Source organism: Lygodium microphyllum, chromosome 2, assembly GCF_053477565.2.
Source record: "Lygodium microphyllum isolate KBCC chromosome 2, Lygodium_microphyllum_v1.1.10, whole genome shotgun sequence".
Classification (NCBI taxonomy): Eukaryota; Viridiplantae; Streptophyta; class Polypodiopsida; order Schizaeales; family Lygodiaceae; genus Lygodium; species Lygodium microphyllum.
The window spans coordinates 154,771,474-154,783,931 of NC_141136.1; the positions used below are offsets into that span (position 1 = coordinate 154,771,474).

Sequence of the window (12,458 nt, forward strand, 5' to 3'; positions counted from 1 at the left end):
CCTCTACGATTTGGTCCCCCCTGAACCACTCCTTAGTCCACTCAATCTGCCTCCTCTCTCTTGTAGATCGAGTCTAGGATCCGATATGATCGTGTGCCATGGGCTGAAGCAAGAGCATCAAGAGTGAGGAGAACTCGTCAATGATCAAACAAAGTGGTACCAGCCAACTGCCCTACCTAGCCTCCACAAGAGCATCCCCACTCTCCCACATAGAACCTATCCAGCTGCTCCTAAAGAGCTCCGCCCAGTCGCTTATATCCCCAAGAGAAGTCCAAGAACCTCTCTCTCCTATGGAAAGATGGGTCCCGCCAAGTATCATGTGCTCCTACTACAAGGAGGAAGACCTCCCATGCCTCCTGCTCCTCCCTTGCCATACCCTAGTAATCTCTGCCTCTGCCTTGCTAGTCCTCTAAGGCCTCCAGGTTGTTAAAGTCTCCTCCAACAATCCAAGAGTCCACCTTTGGAAGTCCCGCCTACAATCTCCACCCAAAACCTGTTGCATGCCCTAACCTCAATAGCAGCATAAACATTGAGAACTCAAAGGCACCAATCCCCTATATACAGTCTGATCCATAGGACCCTCCCTACGACAATCGTCCCATGGTCTTGTACACAAGCGATGAGGCTCAGGCCAATAGAGGTACATACGCCTCCACTCCTGCCGTGGACACCGATGGAGTACTCCCAGTAGGTGTGTGAGCTGCTTGGAAGTACCTTCCCTACTCGATGGGCCTGGGAGGGGGTGAGTTTGTGCTCCTGAAGAAGTAAGGTGTCAATCCGTCCGGCAAGAGCAGGCTCCAGCTCCTGCCGAACAATCAATTTCCTAGAACCACGTGCCCCACTATAATGGAGGTTGTTCACGTTCCAAGATGCTAGGTGTATATTCATGGGGGAACCTGTGATTGGCTGAACAAGCATCTATTCGGTGTGGAAGCTGCTAATGAAGAGAAAGAGCTATGGGGCATGCGATTGCGCTTAGCCACAAGCTTGGAGAGCGAGCTCCATTTCCCCATAGTGGCTCTCAAGCGGACCATGGGGGTGATAGATGCTCCAAGTGGTACCACCAAGGCGTCTATCAGCCAGGCTGAGGGGTGTGACTCTATACACTGGTAGAAGCGGGCAGCCTGTACGAGGGGCCACTCGATCACATCCGTCTGTACCTTGCCTCTCCTTGACTTGCGGGCCATGAAGATCCCCACCTCCAGAGGTAGTGGAAACTCTCCGCGCTCTGCAACTCTCAAATAAGACCACGGACTACTGCGGAAAAACTCCTGGGGAAGAAATTGCGCCTGTCAAGGGGAGGGGGGACATGTACTGGGCGAGGATCGCGAGGGCTGATCGGCGAGGGAGAAGGTGGGGAAGAGGACGAGTGAGAGGTGGTAGGTGATCAGACGTATAAAGCGGGTGTGAGGGGGTGAGTGGTCCCGGAAGGGGGAGGCTGTGGAAGGGGGGTTGGGGGGGGGGAGGGGAGGAGGAGAAGGTAGGAAAGAGCACGAGTAAGGGGTGGTGGGTGATAAGACGTATAAAGCCGGTGTGAGGGGACGAGTGGCTTCGTAAGGGGGAGGTTGTAGGATAGGGTTTTGGGGGGGGTTTTAGACATCTCAGTGGGTGGTGGGGGTGGAGGCCTGTGATCCTGCTAGGTGGGACAAGTTGGGGGGTGCTACGAGGTGTTCTTATGGGGGCCCATCACTTGCTCCTGCTCTCTGCTGCCATGGTTGTGTCTGAGGGGCTGGCTGAGACCCCCCCTACCGTCTCCCTCTCTGTCATCGTTGGACCCGTGTGAAACCATCAGCATCCACCCATGGTTCTATTGGCTGAGCCACCTTAGCTGCAATCTGCTGCCTCATGCCCAAAGTCATGGCATCGCCCACAAGCATTGGCCAGGTTGCTCTGTCACAATAACATGCTGCCTGAAAGAGTGCCTACATGCCTCAATCTCAAGAAACTTGGCTATGTTCTTTGTATTTTTTATAGCCACCCTACCTTCGGGACTCCTGCGACTGTCACTGCATCCGCAAAGAAGGGAGAAATAACTGGGCCAAAAAGCCGTCCAAAGTCCTCCACTAACTGACAATACTCTACCGCCAATCGGGGGAATAGAAGGGTGGCTGGGTGTCTACGAAACCTGTTGTGGAGCGCGAACTCCTCCACTTTAAAACCACCATACCAAGGAACCATATAAATGACCCCCTTCGTGGAGGCATAAGGTGAGCTATCCACTAGCTCGCCGGCTGTATCTACGGAGGTGAGTCGAACCATGAAGATCCCCTAAACCATGAGAACTGCCTCTGCAATCTACGTTGTGCCAACGCGTAGCGTGGAGTGGATCCAATCCCGAAGCTCAGCCTGGATGGAGAGTGTCCTACGACCTGTCCATAGATTGTTGTTTCTTTTAGTTCCAGCTCTGTGGCACGAACGGAAAGGAGTTGTTCCTCAAAGAGAACGACGCGCAAAGTGTTTGACTAGGGGACACTCGCAAAATGCTCCAACGTCTAACCAAAGGTTTCCATTGCGCATCACTACTAGGGACTACCAATCTAGCTGCTGTGATACCGGGCGAATGTTGCTACAGACGGAGGGAGCAACAAATGCTGGTGGTATGAATGTGCAGCATAGAATGGAGGCATCGGAGTAGGTCGACTGGGGAGGTCTTTCATGCGTGAGGCAGACGGCAGAACCGCCATAGCACGTCAATAGCTAGTTAGAATGGTCCCTTCCACGGGCCCAATCACGACTGCCAATGCATTACAAGGTCATCGATTCACAGATACCCCATTCACCATATATTGCCTTCACGATCAAAGATATCAGACACCATGAATTTGATCTGGTCTTTCTTCACAAGGCCAGCCTGTACAAGGAAGTTGGAGATGTTCTTGTGCTGATCACATTGAAGCTGAATGACATGGCCAAGCTCGGGATCATTTACCACAGTCCCGTTGCAGCAGAACTCCTTGAAATCCTTCAGTGTCTGCAGGCGCTCTAATAATGCAGAGTTGGGGCATATCGGGTGGACCTAGCGGGCCTGGGCTGAGGTGACGGTTGCTGGTGGTGTTCAGTAGGTGGTGCTTGGGGTAGGGACAGGAAGCGCAGAGCTGGAGGGCTCCTCCAGCACTGGCAGCGCCTCCAGAATAGGGCATAGGGAGCGGCTGTGGTGGTCTGGCGCAGTAGGCGAGCGCCTGCAGCAGGTGGATAGGCCGGGGGCCAAGTGAACAGCTCACACAACAGGCAGCATAGGGACTGGCTGGTGACTGCTCAGGTGGCGGGCTCTTCTGGAGACGAACAGGGAGCAGCACTGCTGGCGCTAGCAATGCAAACCAGGTGGCATACTGCAGGTGGCACCTGGGGCTGAATGCCGTGCAGGTGGCACCTGGAGCTAGGGGAGCTTGTTGATGGCATCTCCTTTTAACTCTGCATAGCATGGAAGTAGATAGTCAGTCACAAGCAGGCAACAAGTCAATTTTGACCATGCGAGGCAGCTGACACTGTTTCCAAGGAAGCAACGGACTGGCAGAGACTACACGACAGCGCGCGAAGCTCCACTTATATGGCAAACAAGTGGAGCAATTTTACAAGCAATGATCACAAAGGAACTACTCTCAGCATGCACCTCCAGAGAAAAGCAACTCTTCTAGAGGCAAATTGCTGTGAAAAATGCCTTGCATGCTCTGAGTTCCATGGCTAAGGTTGCAACAATAAAATACATTTGTCATCCCATGAAGAGAGGACTCTTTGCCATTGTTTGGACTTATCCAATCTTACAGCCTGTTATCTAAACTAAAATTTGGCACAGGAAGAAAGGAATACTGCATATTTCAAATACTCGACAATAGTCGATAATGGTGACTCAAGGCATGTAGCTGCATGTGGGAATGTCATGACATTAGCCTCAAGTGTGAGTAGTAAGTACATCTTTAATCCTAGATATTCCCTGACTAAGCCTTGCATGCTTCTATAAAGAAGAGTAGAGGATCAAAGAATATGATTCTTTCAACTCATTCAGCTCTCTCACAACACTTTACTCCAGTGCAAGCTATCTTGACAAAGAGAATTTCCTTCCGCAGTAGGTTTGCCCGTCCATTTAATACAAGAGAGGACTTGTTCTCCTAGAGTAATCAATGCATTAGCAAAGGGATAAGCAAGTAGGGCGCCTTTCTTTTCTCAACAAGTGACCACTAATTGTTATTTTGGGTTAGGATTGTAAAAATCCCTGCACATAAAAAAGAAGATGAGGATTAATATTATTTAAAGTTCCAAGTAGACACACACACACACACACATATGGACATGCACGGGTTATAACTTTCGATTTCACAATGTGAGACTTGACTCACTCTACAAACAACAAATCTATAGGATATCATAGACTTTAATTTCAAAGAAGAGAATAAATTTTATTAATAAGATTCCTCGGAACAAAATATCTCAAGACAAAATGCAAAATACAAACCAGCCTTGTAATCAAGGTAGTCAAGTATGGTCCATCCAATCCGTCCAGCCCATGGACTTAGTACAGTATCAAACATACACAAAAAAATGTCGAATGAAATCTGGCCTTTCATATGGTCATTAAAAAATACAAAGAAAATTAAGGGTTAGGCTAGTAAATATTACTTGTTTTAGCATGAGAGTGGCTGCCCATAACATAGTGTCACAAGGGATTATCCATCCAATACTAATACAATTTACAAACCACAAATGTCTTTGCTTCAATTTTCAACAATGAGCCGTGAACATGATGAGAGGTTGAGACAAAAAGTAAATCCAAGACTCTAGTCAAGAGTAATTTCCGAGATTCAATTTCATTCGTAAGATTGAAAACATGTACAATGGATCAAAAAAAAAAAGCTAGCTACAATGATGGATGATGATTCATGAGTCATGGTATGGTAAGTCACAAGTGCAAAATGGCAAGTACAAAAAGTAGTAGATACAAAAAGAAACTGAAGGGTAAGACTCAAGGTGAGCTTTGTGTGATGCAAAGGCCTTATCAAGAGGCTTAGGCATCGTGAGAGGTAGGGGAAGGGAAAGAAGAGGAGGTAAAGGAAGAGACTATAGAAATAGAGCAACATATAGGGAATAAGATACAAGAGGAAGAGGAGGATGTAAAGGTAGAGAGAAGTGGATGAAGGAGATCCGAGAAAGATGAGTAGAAGAGCTTGTAAGAGAGAGGTAGAAGAGAAGGTAGTAAATCAGGTATAGGTAGAGGTTAGTGAGGATAAAGAGGAAAGGATAAAGCAAAAAACCAATTTTCTTTCAACACCAACTCACTGCCAAAAAAAAAAAAAAGAATGAAAACTGGACAGATTGTACTATACGGATCGCAGACAGAATGCAACCATGCATTTAAGGGACTTCCATATCAAAAAATATGCAACAAGGGGAAAGTCTACTACAAAGCTTGGATAAATAACCAGTTGGGAGGTCTATAATGCCAAACCATGAGGGTCTAGGAAAGGAAGAAGTACCAAAATCCCACCTCTTGGGAAAAGCATCTATTCTTCTCCTCATAGTCTCCAAACTGCCTTGTATCCTCTCGCATCTTCCACATAGAGAGTGCACAATCTGTGTCTAAATCCTAAACCACCCAAGGTATAGCACAGCCTTTCCTTCAACTTCTGGAGCAGATTGGACTACCCACGGTACATCATAGCTGCTCACAATTGAACTACCCACAGTATATCATAGCAGCTGCTCACCATTAGACTACCCAGGGCATATCACAGCCATTCCTTGCAGACTTTTGGAGGAGATTAGAGGTCAACTTTAGACCAAAAACATATTTTACTCTTTCTTTGGTTACTAGCACACCCTACTCTGGCAGTCGATGCATGGGTTGGCTACAGTAGAGAACCTGTCCCTTGCGCTAGATGTGGGGAGCATGAGGAGACACAGAGACACTCCATATGGGATTGCCCAAGGGCTCAAGAGGTCTAGAGGAGAACCCTTAGGATGGTATTTTATGGCACTGTAGACTCTATGATTGCTAGGTGGGGGACGGTTACTTAAGTCACTTGCAAAGGACACACGTGTGGATATGAGAATGTACAGGGGTGTCATGCCTATCCTGTTTCAGGGCAGCTTGTGAACAGGATTATCATACCAGAATTTTCACAGATAGTGTGGACTCGGTGACATTGTCATAGATGGGAGCTCATAGCTAGCATTATTGCTTGGTATTGGTAAATATAGACAGCCAGATGTAGCCAGGCTGTTGATTTCTTGGACATATCTACTAGGAAGTCCTAGATTCACTCCATGAACAACAAATGGAAATGTGTAGGACATCTTACAGAACCTCCTACAGGCTTGGAACAGACCTATTATGACAAGATCATTCATGCATGCTACAACTTGAGCATTTGCTCCAGAATTCCAGTACCACATTTCTAGGCAGGACTCCACTAGAAGAAAGCCCTTGCAAGCATTGCAAAGATGGATCGTGGTTAAAAATTTAGCAGTACATTTCAAAAATGGTACTTCAGATTCATAGTTTATTTGAAATCCAAGAAGATTTCAACCACACACCCACCAACCCAAGGGAAGGAAGATTTGCTAATACATGGCAGCAATGCTAACACTTTTTCCAAAATACTCTTTCTATGTCAATAAGATCACTGTAGAGAACAGGAAGACTTTTAGGGAAATAAAGAAACATATAAAAACCTTGTAAGATGTGAAAATGAGGACACTCGCAAAGAAAAGATTCACAGCTTCAAATCTCTGTAGAACAATGCAAAAGCACACGAGTCCAAATCAGGAGCCTTCAAAGATGCAAGTACAAAGAGCTGCATTTTCTGCTCACATGCATTCTGCATACCTGTATAGTGGCAACCCCAAGAAGTATCATAGTCGCTCGAAAAACAATGGCTCCTGAAATTCCGTATGTCAAAATACGACTCTGCAAAAGTAGACATGAGATAGACACAAACAGCCATAGTCAATCAGATAATGTCATTTCCTTATGGTTTCTACTATAAATACAATCTAGCTTATGCTGAAGTTAATTGGATGATATCATTTCCTTCTGCTTTCTAATATAAACACAATTTAGGTCATGCTAAATATGCAATTTCCTTCCACTTGTTTTTCTTCAGAAAAGACGCATATGTTCAAATGCCATAGTCACAAGTAAGGGAACGAGGCCTTGGGCCACCCAAGATGCCATCCTAGTGACATTCTGTCACAAAACGCGTCACATTTGAAAATTACATCACTTTCCTTTTCGTCACACAATGTGACGCTGTGGATCAGAATACACACGGGGAAACCATATGGCATCATCACTATAAGCTACTTTTCCCCTGAAAACTTGAGCTACGCTTCACAGGATGGGTCACCTTTTGATGCATTATATAAGGATACCCTGAGACATGCCAGCTTGGGAGGTATACTATTTGTAGGGGTTTCTAACGTATGGACTGGGGCTAGACAGAGTGACTTTTACATACAAGAGAATGCCATGTTCAAAGAGATCAATGCAGATGAGGTGGGTCTACATAGGATGGCCCAAGACAGAGAAGTGAGAACCTATGGGATACACTTGCTAGCTCTGAGAAGTGCAGATAGATAAGCCATTTTCAATGGTCACTCATGTTGGCCAGGCTCAGATGCCCCGATACATTGGAACCACAAGCCGGGGGCAAGTACAGTGGACTACTTGATAGGATCACCATGGTTAATACCAAACATCAGAACTTTGACATTTTGAGAAGACCAATTGGGATAGCAATAGATCATGCCATGTTGACCTTTATAGTCTCTTATGGGCACATGAGAGAAACATTGTAGATGAGATCCTATTTATATATATATATATATATATGCATGATAGATTACATATGCTAGATTTGAGCACATGCCTAGAAGAATGCACGAGAAATTTGGCACATAGTTCAGCTATGTATTCATTCCCACACACCTTGCCCCTGTGCAAACCCCACATTCTATGACCCCCAAAATGACTGGTATGATGATGAGTGCAAGACACTCATACACACCTAAAGAAAGAGATTGCTTTGGGCAGCCGAACACATTGCTAAGCAAGGATGCTCTTCGAATGCCTTGTGCAAAAGAAACGAGACTACTTGGCAAAAACCCCCTATTATCAGAGCAAAGTTAGAGAAAGCACCTATGGTTGTGGAGGCACTCTTTAGAGCAATGTCTTTTTTACATTGGATATGAAAGCTCCTGTACCACAAATATTCTAGACTAGCATTGACCTCCTAGAGATAGCTAGCAAAGACACATGTGAGGGAATGTTGGTGCACACATATCTCAGCTTGGATAAGCTTACATAGGTTGAACTTTAGCTAGGACCCGCCCTTTGATTACTACAGCCTGGATTATCCTACACTTCCCCCCAGCCGATCTGAGCTGAATTCCTTCATTAGGACTGATATCTTGAGAGATGAGACAAGGAGGACTTGGATCAAACCGCCTCTCCCTCTAGGACCGAAGATGGAATTTTACCAAAGCCACCTCCTAACTCTCTAAGGATGGATTTATTGTCCAACCACTATATATGGACATGCACCTCTCCCATGGTACGTAGGCTGCTATTGCACAAATGTGCACCTCCTCCCACCAACTGAGGACAAAGACACACATATGGATAGATGCCCCTAGGATATGCCAACTCTATCACACAGAGCCCAAGACAAAGAAGCACTACACATGTAGTTGTACCGTATACTATGACATATGAGGGAGGTGTCATTGCCTCTTCCATGAGGGCTGTAGACCTCTGCACCATGTCATGGAGTACCAAGACCAGAGATGTCTGGGACTTTCATCTTGAGTCTCCAAAGGTGCTGCATAGAAGGAAGACCAGCTCGCCCAAAGGGATCCATGCAAAGACCAATGACGAATTTCTTCCATGGATCAAATCCCACAAACACTACTAGTTCAACAAGCATATAGTCATCCTACTAGACAGCATCCACCCCATGCCATGGAATCACACTACACAAGGCCAATGCACTTTCCTGAGCATGGAAACTTCAACCACATGGTGAACGACCGAGAGCCCATACTATAGCCAAATCAAAGCCATCATTGTGAGGCACAAGAGACTCACCTCTTGACACATCAACAAAGCGGCCCTATGTATAGAAATGCCCTAACACAAAAACACAAATACAATCATATGACAAAGCACAAATTGATAATAGAACACAATTAGACTTAGGGCAACTTAGAGACAATGAGCATAGTGAATAATCTGGAATGAATGAATTTAAATAATACAATGCTCATGCAACAAACACACTATGCAGTGAATCAATACTAAACCTTGAACTCTCATGTCTTAAAGACCAAGGCAGAGAGAATGAGTTGGAGAGTGTGTCATACTCTTATGGATCCCAAAAACACAGCAAAGCAGCCTCCAAAGACATCTAGCAGCAGCAAATGAAGCAGTGTGGATATCAAATCTACATCAAACACGCAAAGGAGAGAGAAAAACTGAAAATGCAGCCTCCAAGGTGTAGGCAACAAGCAAATCAACTCCAAGAAGGTCAAAACACAACAAATAGTGATAAACACAACCTCCTAGGTGTCAAACACAATAGTAAGCTGTCACCAGAAGCTGGGGAAGGTCGCTAGGCATCAAATTCAGTTGATGATGTGTCCTAGATCTATTAGTGAGGCAACTGGGAGCAACTTAGAGTAGTCGCCTAATAATTAACACAGCCTTCTGAGTGTTGTGGACGAGCAACAGTAGAAGAAGGGGAGATCAACAAGATGGCTAGAAACACGTACCAGTGGATGGTAGACAGATTGGGGCGACTTCAGTTGAGATGTCCTCCACGAACAAGGTGTGGGCAGCAAAGCTCTAGCGCTTGCAAAAAAAAAACAAGATTGGACTGAGTGGGAGGGCAGCTTGTCTATTTATTAGAAAGTTTGGGGCCTCCTAAATCAGGGTTTACATGTGGGGCACAAACTCTCTCGAACCACCTCTATTTAAAAGAAATGGTCAAAATTCATTAATTAACTTTCCCAAGGTCTCCCACCCTAAACCACCCAAGGCATTGAGCAAAGGATGCACATTGGCTACCTAGTGACCTACCAAGACTACAAATGTGATGGTTATCTTATCAAGGGGGCCCAAGCGTTCACCTCAGAAAGGATAGAGCATCGGACAGAGAATGCACATCGGCTGCCCAATGGCCTATTAAGTTCGATAAAGGTGAATGGAAATACAATGGACTTTTTTTTAAAAGGACTTTGGTTTTGGTTTTCAAAAGATTTAGTATTAAGTGAGGATTTTCCATGAATTTTCAGTCAATTGAGTGACAGTGCCCCAAAGCAAGAAAGGTTTGGTCAGCCCCAAGATCTTCACAAAACAAACAAGACTATCCCTACCACTACTAGGTGTTGATGATGAAGTAGTAGGCTGTGTATGAAGCAAATATGGTGGGTATGTCGAGAGATAAAAAAGAAGTGTTAAAGCAAGCTAGGCAAGCTGAGCGGGGGAGACTACCTCAAAGACTACCATGTGCAATGCTGTGAATCCAATTGGATCTAGAGTCGACCACTCAAAGACTAAAAAGAGATAAATGCACACAAATGCATGTTTACAAGAACAAAATACCGATACACTGGAGTCAATAGGCAATATAGATGCAATCATGCTCATGTAAAATGCTATGCAACAATGCCACTTGGACAGTGCCCTCGTAGGGGAATGGTTGACTTGCCCAAGCATCCTTTTACAATCATGATCATCCGAATGATGCAGATGAAGATACAAAGTATAATATAATGTTTAAACAAAATTGTAAACAACACCTTGTTGCCATCAAGAGAAAAAATCACCCCCTCTCAAACTAGAAGGGAAAGCCAAAGGAAAGCACCCTCTCCTCATCAATCTGAAGAAGTAGCGGAGGGTGTATGTCACAAGGACATGAAATTTTTCAGATGCTTTGCTCTTGCTAGTAACATTTGATTAATTTAATAATCAAATGTGAAATGTTGTAAGGTATATGTGATACACATAGCAATTATTTCATGGTCCCCACAACAAAACCATGAAACGAACCTTCCTTCTCAGAGAGAGTGGTAAAACCTAATCAAGTACTTAATTACAAAAATTAACAAATAAACATAAACCGAAATGCATGCTTTACCATAACATTCTTGGACATTGGATACCCTCTTGCCTCTAAAACTAGCGCACCTTGCAATATTTCTTTAACTTGTATTGCAATTATATAGAGTGCAACTAGGGGAGGTCTGTCATGGTACTTGAAATTTCTAAGATGCTTTGCTCTTGCTAGTAACATTTGATTAATTTAATAATCAAATGTGCAATGTTGATGCACATGGCAGTTATTTCATGGTAACAGACCAAGGACCCCAAGAAAGCAATTGGTATCAAAGAAAACAGTTGTGACAAGTTATGCTAGTTGGGTTTTGGATGTCAATAGGTGTCAGTTTGGCCCTTAACTAGCCAATAAGTGTCAATGGTAACACCAAGAACTAGGCACTAATTTGTGCTTATCCAAAGATCAAGGGATCACTTGGGGTTGCAAATGGCCTAGCCAATTAAATTGGATTGAGCGCATCTAATTTTGGCTAGGGTGAGAAGGGCTGAAATTAACTTTCAAAATTAATTAAATGGCTAGAAATTGTTGGAAATTGGGATTAGAAGGCTATCACTCGATAAAAATACCCATGCAATGGGGGAGAAGGCTGTTTGGGGACTGTAGAGGTCCATTAAGTTCATGGTGGCCGTGTGTGTGTGTGTGTGTGTGTGTGTGTGTGTGTGTGTGAGAGAGAGAGAGAGAGAGGGAGGGAGCCGCTGATTAGATGTTAGAGCTGTGGACAACATTCTGGAGCACACGACAACAGCTAGAGGCCTTCACGAGGCAAGGAACAACAAGTTTGTGCTTCTTAGGACTAGAGACAGTAGTGAAGGGTTGAAGACAACATTTTGGAGGCTCCAAGCAGCAAGCAATTGCATTAAATGCTGATCGGAGCAGGCAGCAAGCAGTTTCACAGGTTTTTCCATGTGGAAAATCAAAAATTTCCCTCTCCTCAACATTCTCTCACCTTCTCCTGTCCATTCTCTGATTATCTTAGAAAATCTCAGCCGTTCAAAGGAATTTCTATTGAAAATCCTCATTCTCAGCAGAAATTAGGGTTTAGTAACCACCTTGGGACCCGTGCCAGCAATAAGAGGCATCGTACATTGAAATCAGCAGCTAGAATTCAAGGAATTACCAAGAATTTCAAATGCCAGCCCATCCCATTTGATTTGGGGCAGCATTGGGCCAATCAGGGGTCCAATTTGTTGGAGTCATGGGTGAAGATCAAGGGGCAAATTTCCCAAAAGATTTGCTAATCGGTAGTGATAGCAAGGGGATTTTGGATCAACGTGGAAGATTAAGAAATCTATGTTGTACTCCATCCAATTGCAATAAAGTTAAAGAAATACCACAACAAGCACCAATTTT

General features: G+C 44.6%; 1 protein-coding gene across 1 annotated transcript in view; it reads right to left on the minus strand.

The window, feature by feature from the left end:
- Positions 1 to 12,458, minus strand: part of PDE149 (integral membrane TerC family protein) — a 188,362-nt gene that overhangs the window by 111,665 nt on the left and 64,239 nt on the right. The window contains exons 7-8 of the mRNA XM_087699904.1: positions 6,821 to 6,901; positions 6,667 to 6,723 (exon numbers count right to left, since the gene is read on the minus strand). Coding sequence (XP_087556030.1) covers positions 6,667 to 6,723; positions 6,821 to 6,901 — 138 coding nt within the window. The remainder of the gene's footprint in view (positions 1 to 6,666; positions 6,724 to 6,820; positions 6,902 to 12,458) is intronic.